Here is a 24,193-nt window from a genome sequence, read left to right as displayed (position 1 = left end):
CCTTTCTGTTCAACAAACTGCAATATTATTTGGATGTGTTTACTTAGGATATATATATTTATTAGTCCTCTGACCATATCAACAGTAAAAGACGTAACAAACCCAAAAACACAATAAACACAAATCCCTATCCTAACACTCGGGTAAAGGTTAGCAAAAATACATTTAGGCACTGAAAACTTGATTAAATAATACATTTGATAAAATTGGATTAAATTAGATTCCAAAATGATTTTAAATAAATGCATTTTGACATGACAAGAGACACCCTTTTGTGAGAGAACGAGATCTCTCAGGTGGGAAGCTTTTATAACAAATTTGACTGTGCACTGGACTGAGTGTAGATTCTCCCAGAAAGATAATAGGACAGTTTGGAGATTGGATCACAGTTGGTTATTCTAACCCAGTAGTTCTCAACCTCTGGGTCCACAGGTGTTTTGACCTACAACTCCCAGAAATCCCAGCCAGTTTGCCAGCTGTTAAGATTTCTGGGAGTTGAAGGCCAAATCATCTGGAGACCCACAGGTTGAGAACCACTGTTCTAACCAAAAGCAATTGTAAATATTGAGATTTCACCTTGACATATAAACATCAATCAAACAAAATATGCCCAATGTTTTCTATGGCTGGAGTGCCACAGATGCAGGTTCATTCATGATAAGAGATTTTTTGAAATTGTCCTGTTCTTACCACAGAATTAAGTTGCTCAAATTTAGCCGTAGTAAAAGCTATTCTCTGTCCCTGTGTGAGGTTCATCCCAAGATAATTTTCTGTGCCAAATACTATTTTATTTTGACCAGCCAGTTTAAAGATTTGAAGCTGGCTAACAAAGCTATGTCTGTTTCTGCAGTGATATCCAGAACTCTTTGTCTGAATGTTTCCTGAGCCGAATATCCTAAGGAAATTAGGTGAGAGAGTGAGAAGCCTAGCTGGAATGTTAATTGGAACAGCTGGAATGCCCAGGGGTTAGGTTGCTGTAGACCAGTGGTTCTCAACCTGTGGGTCCCCAGATGTTTTGGTCTTCGACTCCCAGAAATCCTAACAGCTGATAAACTGGCTGGGAGTTGTAGGCCAAAACACCTGGGGAGCCACAGGTTGAGAACCCCTGCTGTAGACCTATCTGTTCTTCTAGACAGAGGTTAGGAAGTCCCCTGGGTCCATTTGGAGAATCCTTAGTCAGTAGTTGAAAACTTCTTATCAAAACCTGGCACTGGATAGAATGGGCTCCAAGTTCTACTCTCACCGCTTGGGATGGGGTATTTTTGTCTCTTCCAAGTATTTTCCTTAGAAAATATCTCTGTGCCTGTTCCAAAAGGGGTACTTTCATTTGACCACACAGTACTGCCCTGTAAGGTAACGTAGGCATGATTTTGGCCTTGCATATTTTAGAATATGGATATGCTGGTAGGATGGTAGGGGGGATGCTAGGGGGTGCTAGAGAAAGAAGAATAGTCAATTTTACGAGGGTGAAGGTGGGTTGAAAGAGTAAAATGTTTTCCCCCTATTTTCTTGTTATTCTTCCCACCCATGTCTCCTTCATCGAAACAACTCTCGTTTATGATATGGGAAGGGGGGAGGGGGAATAACCAGTGACAACTGGGGAAATGGTTTCCTCCTTCAACTCTCCCACTGTAGAATGGACTGTCCTTCTCTCTCTAGTGCCCTGGAGTGGCCTCCACCTGGATAATGGAAAAGTACCAATGTTTTAAACTTTTTAACTATGAATTTGTTTTAATGATTTTTAACTGGGAATTTTTAAATACTGTTTGTATTTATTCCTGTTTTAATGTTTTGTATATCTGTATATTTTAAATGGTTATGCTGCTGTTTTATGTTAAGCCACTTTGAGTCCCCTTTGTGGGAGATAAAGCGGGGTATGAATAAATACGACGACGACGACGACAACAACAACAACAACAACGGGTTGCTCTAAGTTTTCTAGTTTGTATGCCATGTTCCAAAAGCATTCTTTCCTGACTTTTCGTTTGCATCTATGGCAGGCATCCTCAGAGATAATGAGGTATGTTGGAAACTAGTCAAGTGGGGTTTATATATCTGTGGAATGTTCAAGGTGGGAGAAAAACCATGAAAATGAACAAAATCTGGCTATCAGTATTTACAAAATCTCTAAAATAAAGAACACCGCTCAGAAAACAGAGGAATTCCAGACAGGAAACAATCAGGGCCAGCTAACAACTCCCAACAATGGACCTCTAAGGATGCCTGCCATAGATGCAGGCAAAAGGTCAGGAAAGAATGCTTCTGGAACATGGCCATACAGCCTGGAAAACTCCTAGCAACCCAGTGATTCCGGCCATGAAAGCCTTAGACAACACAGTAATAATAGTATTAAATGAAGGCTGGGTGGTCATATGCAGACAGTGATTTGACTGGTATTTGCCTGGCTGAAGGGGCTTGAACTAAATGGCCTTTAGGGATCCCTTCCAACTCTAGTGAAGTATAGACAGCCTGGGAGTCCAGTGGAATTTCATTCCCTGGAGATTTTTGAACTGAGGATGGATATCTTTTTGTTGGGGAGGCTTGACTGTGTTCTCCCGCCAGGTGGATTTTGTTTGTGGGGGTGGAGTGGGAAATGACATATTTCAAGTGACACACCTGCGGACTACAGACAACACACTAGTGTGCCCAGACACAGAGTTTGGAAAGCTGTACAATATGCCATGCTTCAGCTCATCTTTGTGTAATTTTTAACTGAAAGGATGTGTTTCTCAGGGGACAAAATAAGGAGAAGCTCTCAGTGCTTTGCAAAAGCTCTAAATGGAAGGATGTAGGCTTAAAAGGTGCAAGAGCCCCCTCTTCCAGAGGTGCCAAGGGCTGTCTCCTCCCTGGTGCATTAGCTCCACCTCCTGCTTGCACAGGGCTATTTTGGGCTGGCAGCGTGAGCCAGAGCTCTGACAGATGAGCACTCTGAAACACAACACAGCCCTGCACCGAAGTACTTGTTGCTTCCACGAACTGTTATAGACAGCAGCACTTTTCCCTTTCTCCTTCCTTTCCTTTTACATAAAAAAGAACATTTTAAATTTGTTTCCTCTGTAAAAAAAAAAAAGAGAGAGAAGTTTTTACAAACAGCAAAGTGATGGTGTATAGGAGGGGAAGAAAGAATTGCAAGCACTCTTTATAGAGGTAAACAGAGGAACGGAACTGGAACCTTCTGTTGCTTTGTGGCATAAGGAGAACACCTCCTTGCTTGTGAAGGTCAAAAATGACAGAACCGTCTCCTGCTAATGGAGAAGGGAAGGACCCTGAAATCGAGCTGTTTGTAAAGGTAGGTGAGAAACTGGAGTATCCTAACTCCCTCTAGTCAGCAGGACTTATGCTTAACACACAAATGCTCCGGCTGCCTGGCAATGCTGATTTTAACAGCTTGATTACTCTTGCGTTTCCATTCTGCCCTTCTGCTTCTCAGCTGATACCAGAAAATAGTTTTTTAAAAATGTTCTTATTTGCTTTTTCTCCTAATGTCTGCTCTCGCCTGTGTTTTTTACAATACCATCCCCTAACGCTGGAGTGCCAGAGAGAGTAGAGCTCTGAGGATACAAGAGGGAAAAAAGAAGGAGCACATCTTAGGCCCCATCTACACTGTCCTGTAATGCAGCTTGAAACTCCATTATATGTGCAGTGTAGACTCATATATACAGTAAAACTGCGTGATAGTTCACACTGACCATATAATGAAGTTTCAAGCTGAATTATATGGCAGTGTAGATGGGACTTTAGATGGCTTTAACATCCTACACATCTGCATGTGTGAAATCAAGGAGGAAGATGTAAGGAAGACACTTTAATTGACCTTTGCATTATATCAAATTTAAGACACAGAAATACGTTATATTATGCACAACTTAGCACACTACTATTGTGTTCTTTAAAAGTGACACTGGCATTAGTGAACTGACATGATGAAGAAGGCAGGAATACACAAAGTGAAAGCTGATTCACAGATCCATGTCGTCACATGGTGTTGTAGTCATTAAGTGATGAAAAATGCAAATTGGCGGACAGGTATAGATACTGAAATTATTAAATCGAGGCTTCCGGGACCAGAAGCAGTGCTGTGGTGGAGAGACAGAGGGGTCAGTGCTTCTTTTAGATTCTCCTGGGATGGACTAAGCTTTTGCCTTTTGCCAATCTACGTAGAGGACAGAATAGTCCTATATATGTATATCTGGGTCAAAGAATATATATGGGTTAAGGTACAGTAATCACATTGACCCGTGGATAAGTTGACCCAGATCTTTTGGGCTGACGTTGTGACTGCAATTTCTAGATTTATTCATGAGTATAATAGGGTACATGGAGCCCCGGGTGGCGCAGTGGATTAAACTGCTGAGCTTCTGAACTTGCTGACCAAAAGGTCGGCAGTTCACATCCGGGGAGCGAAGTGAGCTCCCTCTGTTAGCCCCAGCTTCTGCCAACCTAGCAGTTCAAAAATATGCAAATGTGAGTAGATCAATATGTAACGCTCAGATGGGAAGGTAACAGTTCTCCATGCAGTCATGCTGGCCGCATGACCTTGGAAATGTCTATAGACAACGCCGGCTCTTCAGCTGAGAAATGGAGATGAGTACCAACCGCCAGAGTTGGACATGACTAGACTTAACGTCAGGGGAAAACCTTTACTTTTACCCTATACGGGGTATATTTAACCCTTGCTCTGAAGATATCTAGATCGCCTACACAGCCTCCCCATTTGTTATCTTCATAATAACCCTCTGAAGCTGAGCAATACTCACTGATCTGAGGTCATCAAGTGGCTTTCTGGCAGAATAGGGATCTGAATTTCTGTCCCTGCAGTCCTGGCTGAATGTTGTAGCCCCCAAGTATAGCAGCAGCAGCAGCATCTCTCATGGTGTGTACAAGTGGCCATGGTACCATGCTGCAAATGCGTTCAAAAAGTGTCGGTGCAGACATGGTTTAGATGCTTTCATTCTCTGAGATGTTATTACATTAGTGAATGCTGTTAAATATTTCAGCATCAATTCCAGTTTACCCTTCTCTATAATTAGAATGACTCTGTGCTCTCTCTAGCCTGACAACACTGTTTTCTAGGTAGGAGAGCCCTAGTAAAGCACATTTCAACAGGTCTGCAGCATCGAAAAGCACACCAGAACCTCTTTCCTTCTTTCCCTTCAGCTGCTCCTCTCCCCCTTCCAGGTATTGGTGTCAGTGGCTGGGCTCTGCCTTGGAACATAGGAAGTGCATTTCCACCTTAGAATTAATGCAGTTTGACACCACTTGAGCTGCTACAGAAGCATAGAACTTGTAGTTTGGTTAGGTCAGGGGTCCCCAAACTAAGGCCCGGGGGCCGGATGCAGCCCTCCAAGGTAATTTACCTGGCCCTCGCCCTCATTTATAATATAATATTTTTATATCCGTTTTAATAATATAATATATTGTATATACATATAATACTGATAATAATATTATCATTTTATACAATACAATACTAACAATAATATCATATAATAATATTTATTATATGTTATATATTACATATAATATTACAGTATAGTGGTATAGTTCAATATAGTATAATGCCAATATTGTGCTATGCTAATAATATAATATATTGTATGTACATACAGCTGCTCTGACTTCCCTTCGGGGTGAGAAGGGTGGGATATAAATGTAGTAAATAAATGTAGTAAATGAATAAATAAATAATTTTGGACTCGCCCAAAGTCTGAAATGACTTGAAGACACACAACAACAACAATCCTAATTAACCTGACTATCTCATTGGCCAGAAGCAGGCCCACACTTCCTATTGAAATCCTCATAGGTTTATGTTGGTTAAAATTATTTTCATTTTTAAATATTGTATTGTTCTTTTATTGTTATTGTTGTTGTTTTGTACTACATATAAGATATGTGCAGTGTCCATAGGAATTGGTTTGGTTTTTTCCCCCAAATGATAATTCGGCCCCTCAACAGTCTGAAGGATTGTGGACCGGCCCTCTGCTTTAAAAGTTTGAGGACCCCTGGGTTAGGTAGCCAGCATTCTTTAGTAAGAAAGGCTAAAGACCTCATAAAACCACAACTTCCATGATTATATAGCATTGAGCCATTGCTATTTAGGTAGTGTCAAAGTGCACCCAGGAAATACTTTGATTTTTTTAAAAACTATGTCAACAAATGAAATATTTGCGATTTGCTGCCATTAATAGCAGCAGGTGTATTTCTGTTTATCTGGCAAAAGTATAAATCTTGTGATAGTGTGAAAGAGCCTCTGCCATTTATAACATTATCTTTGTTGTCAAATACATGGAAGCTGTGATTTTGAAAAGACTAAAACCCAGATTCTTTCGTTTTGCAAGGATATGTTCAGAGATGACGTCACAAGATGCACAAAAGTGTAGGCTTCAAGACCAGGGGAGAGCGCTTAAGGCAGTGCATCTCAACCTCTGGTCCCCAGATGTTTTGGCCTTTAATTCCCAGAAACATCTGGTAAACTGGCTGGGATTTCTGAGAGTTATAGGTCAAAACACCTGGGGACCCACAAGTTGAGAACCACTGGCTTAGGGGCACAGTTTTCTTATTAAAGGGACATTGGAAATACTCCTTTAGTTTATGTCAGTTGCATATAAAAAGGTTAGATTCAAAAAATGCCAAAACACATCTATTGCTTATAAAAATAAATGTAATAATTTAACACTTGAAAATCGTGTTCTATTTAATTGTAACCAATTCCAAGGCGCACAAAAAAATCTACTTGTAAGTTTAAAACTTTTGTGAATTGACTTATCTTGCTTACTCTCTGGATATACCGGTTGATGTTCTTTTCCTCTGTGGCAACCACAACTCATTCTAACGTTGTGCTCATAATGCTTCAAAACCTCTTGGAATGCTTTCAGTCAAGCTCCAGATTGGGGTAGCAACTTTCATTCTGGCATTCTGAACAAGAGACTTCCTAGAATTAAACTGTAGGTGCTGTACAGTTTGACCAATGGCTTTTGGCTATCCTCTAAACTTCAGTGGGAGGTGTAAAAAGTTAGGCTGTCACAAACTCGAATAAATTGCCCCATCCTCAGTATGTAGAGGGTAGGAAGAATTGTGAAGGGCATAAGGTATCATAACTATTTCTGTTCCCTCCCTGCCTGATTAAGGTTAGTCACAAAGCGAACAACTGAATAGTTCGCAATTTTACAAAGAGCTGAATGTGTGTACAGGAAATCAGGGACAACCTTCTGAGCTGGCAAAGTGTCTGAGGGATGCACTTTTGCTTTTTAGTGTTATGTGTGTGAAATATTTAAAGACAAATAGCATGTGCAAGGGGAAGTATGCATGTGTATGTAAGTATTCTGCTGATGAACCTTCTTTGTATACTTTTCTTTGAAAATATTATTTGTTGGCAGGAGCCTTGGAGGGATGTTGTTGGGGAAGGGGTATGGTGAAGATGATGAATTCAGCTGATGACTTAAATCAATGATTAGTTAACACATTTTGGAAAGTTACATAAACGTCTATGTCCATGCCATTTGAAATATGAAAGCCCTTCTTGGTAGTGGCTCCCCGGCTCTGGAATCTCCTGCCAAAGAAGATTAGGCAAGCCCCTACTCTGTCCTCCTTTTGCAAGAAGTTGAAAACCTGGTGGTTTTGGCGGGTCTTTGAATAATTTTCGCTGATGTACCGGTGACCCTTGGCCCGTAAACATGCTGTACAAGGATCATCTATCCCCCATGTCGGTCCATGTCAACCCATCTGATTATGTATTCTTGTTCCTTCTGGTTGTTGTGATTGTTTCTTATGGTCTTCACTGTTTTACGAGTTGTATAGGTCTTTAATTTTGTTTAATAATGTGTGTATTCTGTTGCTTGTAATGTATGTTTCTGATTTTATGCCTGTAAACCGCCCTGAGTCCCTTCGGGGAGAGAGAGCGGTATATAAATAAAGTTTTACTTACTTACTTACCTTATCTTCCCAAACAGCTAATGACACTTGAAGAAACTTGGGTATCTCAGGTCTTTGTTTAGGAGAATCACAGAATCATAGAGTTGGAAGAGACCTCATGGGCCATCCAGTCCAACCCCCTGCCAAGAAGCAGGAAAATCACATTTAAAGCACCCCGACAGATGGCCATCCAGCCTTTGCTTTAAAGACTCCAAAGAAGGAGCCTCCACCAGACTCCGGGGCAGAGAGTTCCACTGCTGAACAGCTCTCATGCTTAGGAAGTTCCTCCTAATGTTCAGGTGGAATCTCCTTACCTGTAGTTTGAAGCCACTGAGAGTATTTTGCAATGATATTTGAAGGTTATATTCATTGCATTAAAATTGACTTATCACTTGAAAGGTACATGCAAAGGTACAGAAAAAAGGTAATAGAATAAGGGTCCTTCTCCTGGCTTTCTTGCTGCTTCCATTCTGTGTGATAGCAAGTCTGAAGACTATACAGCAATCAACATAGGAAAGGAAGAATGGCCAGAAAGCAGGGAGGAAATGCCTGGAATGAAAGGTCTTACTCCTTTTCATTCCACAGTTGATGACCCCATAGATCATACTGTCCAAGCTTTGGGCACAACATGGAATTAACAGCTATAACATCCTTGAAGGATTTGAATACTAGAAGGAAAGGGGCCTATATGCACCCAGAAAGTGCTTTAAGGGAGAACAATTCTCAAAATATGGGACATTAAAATTGTTTACTGGAATTGGTAGGCAGCAAATTGAAGATAACACTATGTAACAACATTTGAATTTTTTCTGTTCCTGGTTTGAAAGTGATATTTACTGTTTAATTGTGCAGTATTTACTTTGAAAATATTTATTATACTCCAGAAACTTTTTTTGTGACTGCCACAAACTATGTTGAATTGGTTGAGACTCTATGAAATATACATTGAAAAACGATAGCAAAATGTGTTACAGGATGTCCCGCAAAAACAAAGTTTTTGCAGTTTAATAAACTTTTTCATTGTTTTTATGATGGAACCAGTTAGGAAATGACATGTGTAATCCAGGAACAAAAATTGTTTTACATAGGGTAATTGAAGCAACAATCTTTCTAAGGCGTGCGTCCTTTATGACCATTTCTCTTCTTGGAAGGAGACTGTACTGATTGTCCAACATAGAGTGCAGAGAAGCACAGGATGTCACATCTCACATTGGAGGAAGAACAAGTAAATGCACCTTTGATGTTGAGGGCGATGTTATTGGTCTCTGTAATATTTCTCCCAGAGTCGATGTGGAGACAAGGCCAGCATCAGGTTTTGTGGCAGGGTCTTGTTCCTATATTACCATCCTTGTAATGCATATTTCAAAGTAATGGATTCCACCTAAACATTAAGTTTTTCATTTTAAGGATTATTCAGCAGTGGAATAAAATGCCTGGGTGGGTCGTGCACTCTGTTTTTTCGGAGGTCTCTAAACAGAGTCAGATGACCATCTTCAGGAGTGTTTTAGTTGTGTATCCCTGCATGGCAGAAGGCTAGGCTGGAATGAGTCAATTTTCAGTGTATGTGTGTGTGGTGAAACCAATTAAGGAGGCAGAAGGATTGTGCCAGTGGTGACAATAACAAGTGGTTTATGTGGAAAATATGTTTTCACCAGTAATGACAAAATAATCCCAGTAAGTGTTTTTTTTAATTAGGAACATGGGGTCAACTTCATGATCACAATTACAAATGAACACATTAATGCTTGGTTTGTATACAGATATACACAGATTATAAGTCCTCTGATCCAACTATTAAAGATCAGTTGCAACAAGTGACCAACAGCTGCTATATCCTATTGGTAGGGATGTAGCAGACTGATGTGCCCACCCCACTGTGCTCTAGTGATCTCTGCTACTAGGAGGAATTGTGACAGGTATCCTGGAAGTTGGGGATGGGAATATCAGTCTGCTTCCCCCTGTGAAAAGACACCCATCACCTGCACAGGAGGGAGAAAGCAAGAGATGCTATTTGATTCAATAACTAAGGTAGTTTTGTAACCTAGTAGTCACCGAAAAATACCAGCCCGTGTTATGATACTTACAAAAAGCAAACCAATTTAATCCACAGTATTTTATATATGCAAAATAGTTTTATGAACTAAAAAACATTGAGGAAGAAATCTCTTAATAGGAAGCCATTCTACTGTAGTGTTTTCAACTCCTACTAATATCTAATGTATAATTTCTCTGTAAACTTGTGAATAAATTGTTCATTTGAATTTAATTCAGATCTATTCCTTGCAAAAGCCAGGGTTGTGGAATTTGCTTTCTCTGAGGAAGCACTGTATGATGTCAGCACATGTGTCAAAGTTCAAAGGCTTGGTTTTACCTAGCACAAAATCTGCAATTGTTCACACTGTGCAGAAGATAAGTGTCTCTTATCGTGAAAACCCTAAGATGAGAAAATACAAAACGAAACCAGACATAGTGCTGGAAGATTAGACTCCCAGGAAAGAAGACATTCAACTATCTACTGAAGAAGGACAGAGAACAAGTTGAAGCAGCATTGCAACTAATGATGCAGCTGGTGTTGGAATCACAGACGCCTTAAAGGGCCAGACTTAAAAGTGTCTTCAAAACAGAGTTTATTGAAACAAAAGGAAAAGGACGCAGGGATACTTAAATGCAATTCCACTGGTCAAAACCTCAAAAACCCAAACCAGACCTGGTTCAAAAGGGTAAACAGAAATGTAATCCAGATCAACTGGATGCAAAAAGCAACAAGTCAAACAAAGTGCTCTAAGATAAAACAAAAAGGCACAGTACACAAATGGTTAACAGAGGGACTTGCAAGAAGAGAAGCGTCGTCAGCCGAAGTCCAAGGTCGAAGCAAGAGGAATCCAAAGCAGTGTTGCTCCAGTGTCTTCAGAAGCAGCGTCTCCAGCCAAACCGGTTCAGGTCCAAACTGCAGATCCGAGTCCAACACCAAACATGAAACACGCAGCAGCAAGACTACAAGAAACTTTCCCAATACCCAGCACATGAATGCACATCAACACCTTGCCTTCTGCAAAGACCCCTCACCCCTGAACCCACTTTTATCTACAAACCATCATCAGAGGATGAACTGACCACCACCCCATCACCATCCCCCACAGCTGCTCCCAGCTCTTCACATGAATTCCTTTGACTCTCCCTCCAATTCCTCCATCTTCTGTCAAGACTTAGATCCCCCCCAAGAATCAGTTGGATCCCCTGATTGCCAGTCTTCACTCCCAGAGAACCCCATAAAGGTATCACTAGTTGTTGGTGCCTCACAAATAGCTTGCACTTCTCTTATCTTAGTCCAATCCATGGTGTCTCCTCCTTCTCTTTCACTCATTGACCCATCATCCCCAGAGAATCCCTCAAATGACTCTTCATCTGTAGGTGCTGTAAGTATGTCCCGAATTCTCTTTCTCTGCTGCTCATCATCAGATTCCTGCTCCCGAGTAACCCTTTCCCCCCTTCTGACACCCTTACTACTGTCTGCAACATTATCATCCCCAGAGAATCCCTCAAACGACTCCTCATCTGTAGATGCTGTGAGTATGTCCCGGATCTTCTTTCTCTGCTGCTCATCATCGGATTCCTGCGCCCGAGTAACCCTTTCCCCCCTTCTGGCACCCATACTACTGTTTGTAACGTTACTCACAGGCTGTACTACAACAGCTGGACTCGAGCTGAAAGAATGTTCAGCTGCTGACATACTCAGAGGTGAAAGAAAAGTTTGAAGCTACTTAACATATGCTACAGAAACGTGGACTAGAAGAAGCATCCATCAGGGGAGGATAGAATTAGTAAAACAGGGCATGGGATGCATAAATATTGCAATATCTGGGGAGAGCAAGCTAAAGTTGAAAAAAATGAGACATAGTGTGTCAGACAGTTACAAAGGATTTGACTTAGGAAATTCCAATCGAATAGGAAATGGGATGGCATTAACAGAATAATAAAACCGTAGTCTGAAGAAACTACAAAGACCAATCAGTCTAACCTCTTTCTGCCACTTATTTATTTATTTACTATATTTATATCCTGCTTTCTCTCACCATAAAACCATTAAACCAGTCAGTCACCGTTTATGTTGCTACCACTATGGCGGTTCTCTGTTGCACTTATCCAAATGCCTGCTCACACAACTATTCAAGAATATACAATCAAAGTACTCCTGACAGATGGCCATTCAGGCCATGTTTAAAAACTTCCCAAGAAGGAAACTCCATACCATTCCTAGGCAGCATATTCTACTGTTGAACACTTTATACTCTCAAGATGGTCTTCCTAAGACATCTGTTTCCTATAGTAAGGAAAGATGGAGTAAAAGCAGGAAGGGAACATAATGTGAAGTCTGATCAAAGTATATTAATAAGACTTCAGGAAAAAAAACACCCAAATAACAGTAATCCAAGTTTGTGCTCCAATCACAGAGGCAGAAGAATAAGAAACCGAAAGATTCTGTATTGGAATCCAAGAGGAAATTGCCACCTCATCACAAGGGCATCTTTTCAGCGGCACACACCAACTCCACCCTACATCACCCACAGAGCCCACTGGCTCCCATCAAACAACACCAGTGGGGATCCATGGAAGATGTAGGGTGGAGCTGGCACATGCCACCACCGCAATATGGGAGGCTTCCCGTGTTGCCATACGAAGCCATTGGGGGAAGCCGTGCAGTCGACACTCCTCCCCATGGGATCAATGAAATCTGGAGCCGGGTGATGCGGGGTGCGTGGCACTGGGTTCCCCCCCCCCCCCCCGATGGTGTGAGATGATGTGCAGCAAATCCGGCGGCCATGTGACAAGGTGATTGGTCACACCCCCAGATGATAATCACAGACAATTAGAATGCAAAAGCAGGACACACAGCAGACCTAAACATTTCTTGGAGAATTTGGCCAGGAGAAACTGAGACCAGGGTTCAAAGCCTTCCTCAGCCATGGAAAATACTGGCTAATCTTGGGCAAGTTACATCCTTTCAGACTCAGAGGAAGGCAAGGGAAACTCCACTGGACAAGGCTTGCTTTAACATGGCCATGAGTAAGAAATAACCTGAAGGCACAGAACAACAAGAAATGAAGCAGGAGAGTGACTTACCGATCAATGTTTAGAAACATTGGCCTCTCAGCAAAAAGCAAGACTAGGAGCACATTGTGATAGGTCATGAATGGTTATTATCAAAAATTAGAATAAAGTTAAAGAATGCTAAATCATTGCTCATGTCACAATATGTATATCTTGAAACATCTTCATATGGAATTTAAATACCATAAAAATATATATTTGCCCTGTCAAGCTTAATTGACTGAGAGCCAGAAAAACTGTGGACTAAATCCGGGGACATTGTCAGACAAGAATGCAAAAGGACATTGCAGCCAAAAAGAAAGAGAAGCCGCACTGGATGACAGAAGAAAGTCTTCAAAGAGTTGCAGACATATGAGATGCAAAACAGAGAGGCAGCAGAGGTAGGATGAGAATCCTGAATGCATCTGTTCAGCAACTTGTGCACAGGGACAAAGAGAACTACTATAATAACCAGAGAAATAAAAGAAGAGATCTAGAAGGTAGAACAATCAACCTGCATTAATAGAGCCAATGTTTCCAAGTCAAGGAACGAAATAGTTCCACTATATTCTGTACTGGTCAGGTCTCATCTGGAGTACTGTGTTCAGTTTTGGGTATTCCATTTTTAGAAGGGTATAGACAAGATCGAGCAAGGTCAGAGAAGGACAACAAAGACCATAGCCACCAGTACAGAAAACAGAACATATGAGGAAACGTTAAAAGGGCTGTACATGTTCTGCTTGTAGACAGTCGCCTGCTGGAGAAGATATATTGAGCAGGGGCTTGGACTTGATGTCTTGTAGCGCTCCTTCCAATATCCCTAGTGCAGGCATGGGCAAACTTGGGCCCTCCAGGTGTTTTGGACTTCAATTCACACAATTCCTAACAGCCAGTAGGCTGTTAAGAATTGTGTGAGATGAAGTCCAAAACACCTGGAGGGCCCAAGTTTGCCCATGCTTGCACTAGGGTGATTTGCAAAACCAAAGGGCTGCAATGCAGGAAGTCTCAACTTGACCTGCCCAAAACCTACTATCACTTGTATGTTCAAGGCATGGGGCATGGACTGGAATTTTTCTGGCTTGTAGACACTGAATATTATTTACACTTATAGCTCTTATAATTCTTATTAACATTTCCATAATAACATTGCCAAAACCATTTCTTTGGAGGTATCTGCATTTCTAAAGAGTCAAATGAAGTTTGAAGATGCTGCAATGCTAGAAATTTGGGAGGTGAAGTAAATTTTCATTTGGGCGGTAGAATTTTTATTTGAGTGTTAATGCCTTTTTTTCTTTGCTAAAATTGTAAAATTGCTCTAAAATTAAAAATTATGGAGCAGTAGAAATGCAAGACAGCAATGTTCTGAGAGTATGTGGAAGTAAGATTGTGGGACCACGAATTGTCGAATCACTGCAATTGCATGAACGAAGAGAGGTATAATATTGAAGGCACTCGTTCTGGGATGTTTCCAATATCTATAATAGCACAACTTGTCAAGGAATAGTGACATTATGCAATACATGATTCTAATGAAAACATCCTTCTATATCACATCATTTTAGTACCGTTTTATTTTAAATGAAAGCACTGGCCCTCTAAATAAGAATTCTGCTCCTCAAATGGCATTTTCCTCCAGTCCCTATGTTTTTAGCATCGCTGAGAGTGAGAAACTGAAAATTAGTCACACCCCGAACCCTTATATTTTCTCTTTAGCATGGAATCGCCTGGTGTTAAGTTGCAAGTTACCTTTGACTCCTGTTATTATACAGTATTGGTTTGTTACAGTAAATAGAAGTTACATTTTGGCAGAACTTTAATAGATTTGACTAATTCCTCCATATGGTTCATAGCTCAGCTTAAAAAATTATGGCAAAATGGTTACAGGTAATCATTGTTTTTCATTATGTCCATATGTGAAACTGTGGTTAATCATAATGATTTTAATGGAATGAACAAGGAGCACTGCATTCAATGTATGATTCAAATATTTAACTTTTAATTTTATTTTATTTAAAATAAGATATCTTGGAATAATTTTACCCACCTCAAATTTCTGCATATTAAAACTCATTCTTCCAGTTTATTTCTATATATTTTACAACCTTGAATTTTACTTTTAATAAACTAAAAGGTATAAGTTACTATTAAATATGAACTGGAGGAGCATGGTATGGCAAAGTGAACTGAAAACAGAGGTACACAAATTCAGTTGTAACAATAGGAAATATCTCTCTGCTACAACCTCCCTTTGCCTATTGATATTCCAGTCTAACATGGCCATGGTTTCGATTTATATTCATATTGAATTTTTTTCACATTATCCTTTATCAAATTCTCAACAATTAATTTTATATGAAATTAGTATTAGACCTATGACTTCCTCTCATTTTCTTCATCTCTTTCGGATCAACACTGAAGTGTTGAGCAATCCATGTGTCTTTTAAGTAGGACAATGTATATTTTCCAAAAAAAATCAGAAGAGTTTTGCAAGTGCTGAGAAGAGGAAAAGGTCCAGCATATCAGATTTTGGTGGGCATTGTAGTGTTGCAGAATTATGGTGTCCAAACATTTCAAAATGAAATAAGTTTTAAATCACTGTAAAACATCTGCTTGGCTTTAATTGTTCTTCAAAGCAACTAATAAATCCTCATTCCGATTACTGTGGTCCATAATGCAGTGATGAAGAACTTTGCTGTTTGTGCAGAATTCATGCCCATCTTTTAGGGAGAAGAAGATCTTTCTCTGACTTGACCTGTGTGTTGTACCCTTCACCTGTCATATTGCTGGAATTGCTTGAGGTCAGCCTTTGACAGATGACTGCTCTTGCTGCCAGTGTTTTCTCGATTTCTGTTCCATTTGTGATGTGCGTAGCCATGTGGCACTACTGTTTTCTCTTTAGCTGCTGAATGGGCAAATTACTTCAGATAGATGTGGATGGATATCAGAAGAGGAAATGTTTTCTCTGTGACAGTTCCAACGAGGCATTGTTACAGGTTATGCAAGCTGACTCTGTTGGGTGTTTTAGTTAATAGTGGCCAGTCATATGAAAGCTGATAGTGAGAAGTTGTGTTGTAGAAAGTTCTCACAGTTGGTAGGTGCTCTTGAAAAGGCATTTCAGTATTTATATTAATCTCTGTATTCTATTCTGAGCATCGCCTCATGATCATTCCATGGTCAGTCCTTTGTCCTTCACTGTATTTCTGTCCTGTCTGTTTTCTGCTGTATTTTGACTTGAAACCAATATCAGCTGAGATACATCACTCCACCATCCTCTGCAAACATGCAGGGTTCATTTGGGGAACTATGAACCTTCAGTGCTTTGTTTGCTGTAAACAATCCTTCATAATAAACCAAAGACAAACATTGTTTCTTAACTTCAGACACACATACAACCTCAAGACATTGCTTTCCTTCTAGCCTAGAGCAGCACTTCTCAACCCGGGGGTCGGGACCCCTGGGTGGGTCATGAGGGGGTTCAGAGGGGTTGCCAAAGACCAGTATTTTCTGTTGGTCATGGGGGTTCTGTGTGGGAAATTTAGCCTGATTTGAATGTTGGTGGGGTTCAAGGGGTTCTTTGATTGTAGGTGAATTCTAAATCCTAGCAACTACAACTCCCAAATGTCAAGTCCTATTTTCCCCAAACTCCACCAGTGTTCAAATTTGGACATATTGGGTACTTCTAGAACATGGCCATACAGCCCGGAAAACATACAACAAGCCATATTGGGTATTTGTGCCAAGTTTGATCCAGATCCATTGTTGTTTGAGTCCACAGTGTTCTCTGGATGTAGGTGAACTACAATTCCCAAACTCAAGGCCCATGCCCACCAAACCCTTCCACTATTTCCTGTTGGTCATGGGAGTTTTGTGTGCCAAGTTTGGTTCAATTCCATTGTTGATTGAGTTCAGAATGCTCTTTGATTGTAGGTGAACTATAAATCCCAGCAATTACAACGCCCAAATGACAAAATCATTCCTCCTCCCCCCACCCCACCAGTATTCAAATTTAGGCATATCGGATATTTGTGCCAAATTTGGTCCAGTGAATGAAAATGCATCCTGCATATCAGATATTTACATTACAATTCATAACAGTAGCAAAATGATAGTTATGAAGCAACAACGAAAATAATTTTATGGTTGGGAATCATCACAACATGAGGGACTGTATTAAGGGGTTGTGGCATTAGGAAGGTTGAGAATCATTGGCCTAGAGGTAAGCATTTTGATTGGTTTTATAAAAATTCTGCTGCATGTGGCAGGGAAATAATCAAAGTACTATATATAGGATGGTCTTGACGCCACATTTGTCCTTCTGTGGCATGCCTTTTTTGAGATTTCAGAAATTGCATGGTAGTTATGGATTATTGGGGAAGCCTTCCTGTGAGGAAGGAAAGGAAGGCAAGTAGGCGGCATGCTCGGGGAAGGGGGGGGGTCTCTTGCACCCTTCGGGAAGGGCCCCTGCCTCTCACCGCCCCAGCCGAGGAGGAGGAGAAGGAGGCAGAGGAGGGGGCTGCTGCTGCTGCTGCCGTTTGCTGGCTTGGCCACATGGCGCAAGCGGCCACCCATCTCGCTGTTCTGGGACAAGGGCCTTAACGCCTCAATGGGGCCATGTTTGCCTTGGTTGCTAGCTTCAGAGCCAGGGACTACAGCTATGTAGAGAGTGAATGGCTGCTAGTTTCGCTTGAGGAACATTTTCGCTTATCCAACGCTTTTATTTTTCAGTGATTGGTTTTGGGGGGGGGGGCAAAATTCTGTTCGCCTACACTTGAAAATTACCTAGGGCCGGCTGTGTCCATTGTGCATGTGGCAGGGCTCAGACTGCAATAAGTGGTCTTTGGTTTGCTCTTCTTCACACTCACATGTCATCGACTCCACTTTGTAGTCCCATTTCTTAAGGTTGGCTCTGCATCTCCTCAGTCTGTTCAGAGCCTTCCAAGTTGCCAGTCTTCTGTGTGCCCAGGAGGGAGTCTCTCATTCAGTATCAGCCATGGCTTGAGGTTCCAGGTTTTAGCCTGCCACTTTTGGACTCCTGCTTGCTGAGGTGTTCCTGCGAATATCTCTGTAGATCTTAAAAAACTATTTCTTGATTTAAGGAGTTGGCATGCTGGCAGATATCCAAACAGGGGATGGGATGGAGATGTCACTGCCTTGGTCCATTCGTTATTGGCTGCTACTTCCCAGCAGATGTCAGGTGGTGCAATACAGGCTAAACAGTATAATTTCTCCAGTGGTGTGGGATGTAGACATCCTGTAATAATGCGGCATGTCTCATTAAGAGCCACATCCACTGTTTTATCATGGTGATATGTGTTCCACACTGGGCATGCATATTCAGCAGCAGAGTAGCAAAGCGCAAGGCCAGATGCATTCACTGTATCTGGTTGTGATCCCCAAGTTGTGCCAGTCAGCTTTCGTATGATATTGTTTCTAGCACCCACTTTTTGCTTGATAGTCAGGCAGTGGTTCTTGTAGATCAGAGCACGGTCCAAGATAGTTCCCAAGTATTTTGGTGTGCTGCAATGCTCCAGTGGGGTTCCTTCTCAGGTAATTCTCAGAGTTTTACAAAAACATTTAAAAACACTTTTTGGCCCAGAAATACTCCTGAATGTCCACTAGGAGGCACTTGGAGCACATCCATAATATTTTGCAGGTTCCAGGAAAGGCCTTTTAAAAAGTAAAAACTGGTGAAAATGCCCTGTACCAACTAGAGGTATTTGAGAGCATTTTTAAAGAAAGTTTTTCTTTATTTTTGTTTTGTTTTTGAGGGAGCAGATGAAGTCTTCCCTGGTCTTCGTAAGGGAAGCCCTCCACAGTTGCCTACGCCTTCTGTAGAGGCTCTCTAAGCAATTCAGAAAACTTGGAAAATTAGAATTGGTGCGGGAGATTGCATGGATAGAAGAATCTGCACTTAATTTTCTGCCCAGAGAAGAACAAAACCAGTTTTTTTAAAAACAGACGGGATTAGCAGATTTCTCTGTTTGTTTGCTTATTTCTCCTGCTTTTAGGCTGCCTGAACAGGTTTCCCGCATTCACAAATGTAGGGGGCTTCAGGGGACAGGAAAGCATTTGAAGCAGTTATAGCCTGCTGCTATACATTTGTGTATATTTACTAATTTGCTTCTGTTTTCAGTTTGGCTGACACTCTCTGCTCTAGCACCACAAACAGGGATATGTGTTTCATCCTGCAGGTATTTTGATTGCATGCATGCTCTTCTCTGCAGCACCACTTGCTGAGTGGTCCTGTTGGATACTTTATGAACCCCCCCCCCCCTTAATACAGTGTTGTTGCAAAGGCATGTAAAGATGTGATTATTTAGGAGCCCCCAGTGGAACAGTGGGTTAAATCCTTATGCCGGCAGGACTGATGACTTGAAGGTTGGGTTGCTGACCTGAAGGTTCCCAGTTCGAATCCAACCAGGGAGAGCATGGATGAGCTCTATCAGCTCCAGCTCCATGTGGGAACATGAGAGAAGCCTCCCACAAGGATGGTAAAAACATCAAAACATCCAGATGTCCCCTGAGCAACATCCTTGCAGACGGCCAATTCTCTCACACCAGAAGTGACCTGCAGTTTCTCAAGTCACTCCTGACTCAGAAAAAAAAAATCATTCGTCTTGCTGCATGACAGTAAATAGAACTGAAATGGTTTGCCATTGTAATGGTTCTGTGATTAAGAGTGAGACTGATACTGCATCCAGAGCTGAAACCAGATTTTACAAAGCGATTATGTGTGGCAGTAACACCAATAACTGTGTATTTGTCGGTAATATGTCTATCTGATGACACTTGAGTAGAGGAACATATTGAACCGGAAACATTCCCTGTCAGGAGCATGATGGATCTGCTTTTGAGACAATAGAGAGCAGAGACATAGATAGAGAAAAGGAAGGAGGTTCACTTTGGAAGGAGGACAGAGGGGGATAAGTAGTTAATTCCATAACCTTTTGCACAAACATTTATGTAAACTTCAGCCCACATTCTGATGACGAGGTTCTATCAGTCATCTCACAGATTCTTTGAGTGCTTATCTGTCTCATCCTCCTTTGTTGGGACACTAAATCCCCAGTAACTACTGATAAAATGGAAGGACCTTATCACATTAGGAAATAGTCTTTTTCTGAGACTGTTTGAGAATGATTTTGAATGCATCACATCACATGATGTTTTCCTCATCCCATCAGTACTCCATCAGAATCCATTTGCAAGGTGTCACAGAAACAGATTATTTACAGATGGAATTCTAATCGGTTTTTTTTAAATACTATGGATCCTTCCATTTCTGAACTACTATTTTTGTGTGTGATAGGAAAATTTGTCTGCATCCCATCAGCAACAATACTTTGTAAAAGGTTATAGAGTGATGTAGGGGGTTTTTGAATGGATTGGGAGGAGCCAGTCTTCTGTGGTGCAATGAGTCAAAGCACAGTATTTTCAGATCATAAGAATCGTAATAATCAGGTGTGATAAGGAGAGTATGCATTATGTCTCAATACAGTATGAATCCAGTCCTAAAAAATATAGGATGCATACTGATATCCCAATGTGATAAGGTCCTAAGTGTTGATGAGATTTGTGGTATAGTACCTGCAGGATAATGGGACCTGTAGCAATGTGTTATTTCATCTGTTTTGAGGCAGGGAATTGGATAACTATGTAGGAGTAAATCCTATTGGAATCTCTAGGATTGACTGTACAGGGCTATGGTGGTAGATTAAATATTTTCTTTATCATAAATGAAGCGCTCTTCATAACTGCAGCAGCTTCTGATTCACCAGACTTCCAATAGTGCAAGTTATCTTGCGGTGTTTCATTAAATAATTCATGATAATCTCCCATTATGTTTTCAGAAGTGACTTTCAGCATCTGTCTGCCATTCATTTTTGTTACTCCAACATTGTGCTTAAAGGTATGGAAGTTTGGCTGAGACTATTCAGCATGTGTAAGGATATATACATAACCAAATCACTGTACCAGGTCTAGAGATGTTAAACAATCACATGAGTTCCAGATGTGCTTAGATCCCAACTTATAAGAAGAGGCATGCTTTTCATTACCCATGTACTTTTTACTATCACACAGTGTTTATTTCCCATAATTCAGTGTTTAAATAAGCTACTTTGTTTATTAGTTTACTTAGAGTAGCTACTTTAAAAAGTGGATGTAGCTTGGATTGGCATACCTTTGGAATAGATAGTAAATATACCCCAAAGAAATACATTTATATTTGTCTAGGTCTATCTATCCACTATTTATATCTCATCTGCCTGCCTGCCTGCCTGTCTCTTTTCTCTTTGTCTCTGTCTAGTTTTATATATATACAACACTACCTTCACATAAAATTAAATCACAGAGTGAAAAGGGAAAATATATTCATATTGTTACATTTTCCAGATGAGCACATCCAATTGTAAGGTCGAGGGACTACTATACCCCGGGGTAATGAATGCAGACTGGGCTTTAGACTGGAGCTCTCCAAGGTGCTGACTATGTTTGGGAAGCAAGGCTCAGAATCTCAGGCCCCTTCTACACTGCCATGTACAGTGTTCCCCCGCTACTTCGTGGTTTGCTTTTCGCAGACTCGCTATTTTGCGGGGAAACGGGGGTATATTTAAACATTATTTGAATTGTTATGTGACCTTTCTCCCCTTTGCAAGCCCCGGGGAGCTAGTGAACCCTTCCCTACCAATGCAGGCTGGGCTCTTGCTCCAGGCCCGCCATGTTGCTCTGGCTGCTTCCCTGCAGCCAGGGAAGAAGGAACACTGTTCCAGCCGGATGAGTGAACGAGGGAGGGTGGGTAAGAGAGTGAAGGCCGGCGATGGCCTAAAAGAGCCTAAAAGAGGTGGCCAGGTCTGGCTTCTGCCTCCACTCCAGCCGGTCCACGCCGGGAAACTCCCCATGCCTCGCATTGCCCACCTCACCGGAAGGACAATTACATGAGGGGAAGTTCGCATGGTGCACACAGCTTATCCCCATAGATTGGGCAACATGGGAAGCCTTCCATGTTGCCAGGGTGGCAGCGGCATGCCGGTTCCACCCCTCTGCACCTATGGAGCCGCCATGACATTGTTTGATGGGAGCCAGCTGGCTCCATGGGTGATGGGGGCTAGATCGGTGTTTGCTGCTGAATCTTGCCTCATATGATGAGGTTGTTAGAGAGTAGGATAGGATGAGAAGCCCAGTAGGAATTTAACAGGCCTTGCAGCTACATCCAGACTGTGCTTTAAATTAAAGCTCATAACACTTGTATCTGAAACCTATTGTTTCATCACCTTGGATACATTTTACAGGCTTTATAGAATCTGACAGAGTTTCAGATCTCCTCCATTCATCCTCACATATGATGCCTGCCAGATGTTGTGCTGAAAGATTCAGCCTGACTCTCTGGAAGCGCAGTGTACAAATTCCTCTGCTATGATGGGAGTTGGAAGGAAGAACTTTTGGTAGAATTAATCAGAAACCTGATATTCAGTGTCAAAAGGCAACACATCATTTTCTTGAGCCAAAGTTGGCTAATGCTAATCCCTTTCTTCTTTGCTCTAGGCTGGTATAGATGGAGAAAGCATTGGGAACTGTCCTTTCTCACAGCGCCTTTTCATGATACTTTGGCTCAAAGGAGTTGTTTTCAATGTGACCACAGTTGACCTGAAAAGGTAAATGCTCTTAATTGGAATGATTTAATAAGCTATATTGGGCCTAATCTTGTTTTTCTTACGCTGATGGCAAAATCGTATCTTCCCTATTATTAGTGTGGGCTGCCCATGCAAAGCAAGTGGACATAGCACTGAATGAAACATGCAGAATAATCACAGGATGCCTTAAACCTACACCTGTTGATAAACTCTACAAGCTAGCTGGCATTGCCCCCCAGATGTGCGATGGAAAGTTGCTGCTAACTGTGAGAGAAATAAGGTTTAACACTGTGAAAGCCACCCACTGCATGACTATCAGCCTCCTCCCAGTAGACTCAAATCAAGGAAAAGCTTTATGAGAACCACCACTCCTCTTAACGCTCCCCCAGCAACAGCAAGAGTGTCCCTCTGGGCAGCTAAACTAGGCAATCCCAACTGGATGGTCCACCACAAGGGTCTGTCTCCAGGGGCAAACCAAGAATGGGCAACTTGGAAGTCCCTGAACAGACTCAGAAGTGGAGTGGGCACATCAAAAGCCAACCTGGCAAAATGGCACTACCTTGTACGACTGTGGAGCAGAACAGACAACTCTGCATCTGTATGCTTGTCCGCAATGTCTTGCCTCATGTACAAAGGAAGAATTGTTTGAGACTACAGACAATGCGATTGCTGTTGCTCATTTTTGGTCAAAAGATATTTAGCTGCTTGTGCTCCTTCTATTTTTATCAGTTTTATACTAATTTATGAAATGCTTTTGATACGAAATCAATCAATCAATCAATCAATCAAGAATGTGCATTAAAATGCAATAAAAAGAGTGAGGAATTGACTTTATAAGTATTAGAAAATGGTGTATATTCAATTATTACATATATGAATAGTGGTATTCTTATTATTTTCACAGAAAGCCTGCTGATTTACATAATTTAGCTCCTGGTACCCACCCGCCATTCCTCACTTTTAATGGAGATGTCAAGACAGATGTTAACAAAATTGAAGAATTTTTGGAAGAAACCCTTTCTACTCCAAAGTAATAATTTTTTCAAAGATTTTCTTAAGGTTATGCTAAATGTATACAAGTAACAGAGGAAGTGTTAGTTTGCTATCTGCTCTATAATATGATTACACTGCTGCCTCGTTGCTAATGACTAGGATACAAGTATGAACAATTATTTCTAGACCCTGTTCTTCAATTCTCCTCCTCCTCAAAAGTAGTTGCATTGGAACCTGGTCTAGTACTAATTGTACCAGGGCTTTTTGTAAGTCCCACCCCACTCAGGTTTTTCAAACATGATGTCAGAAAGTGTCACCTAGTCACTTAGTTCTATTTCTCTTGAGGGAATTCCTCAACCAAAAAATAGACCTTAACTGAAGTACCTAACACTTTAGATCAAACCCTGGCACTGGTAAACATTGTTCATATGAATGCGTTTTGTTCTTCTAAATAGCATAGGAGCCAGAATCTGCCACAGAATGGCTCCACCTTTTACAGCTGGCCCTGCCCAATGTGTTCTAACACAGTGAGTCTAGCACACCCTACAGCTTTGTGAGCTCCCAAG

The 24,193-nt window shown here is 41.3% G+C and overlaps 1 protein-coding gene across 3 annotated transcripts in view; it reads left to right on the top strand.

Moving 5' to 3' along the window:
• clic5 (chloride intracellular channel 5) overlaps positions 1-24,193 on the top strand; it is a 65,742-nt gene that overhangs the window by 16,139 nt on the left and 25,410 nt on the right. Inside the window, exons 1-3 of one of the 3 annotated variants that reach the window (XM_008116678.3) lie at positions 2,557-3,289; positions 22,546-22,655; positions 23,539-23,664. In XM_008116678.3, coding sequence (XP_008114885.1) covers positions 3,227-3,289; positions 22,546-22,655; positions 23,539-23,664 — 299 coding nt within the window. In that variant the 5' untranslated portion in view covers positions 2,557-3,226. Of the gene's footprint in view, positions 1-2,556; positions 3,290-22,545; positions 22,656-23,538; positions 23,665-24,193 lie in introns of those variants that run through there. The other 2 variants (XM_062957148.1, XM_062957150.1) reach the window with 2 other exon arrangements.

The sequence above is a fragment of the Anolis carolinensis genome, chromosome 1, assembly GCF_035594765.1.
Source record: "Anolis carolinensis isolate JA03-04 chromosome 1, rAnoCar3.1.pri, whole genome shotgun sequence".
NCBI lineage: Eukaryota > Metazoa > Chordata > Lepidosauria > Squamata > Dactyloidae > Anolis > Anolis carolinensis.
The sequence above is the reverse complement of the archived record's forward strand: the minus strand, read 5'-3'. Positions and strand labels throughout refer to the sequence as shown.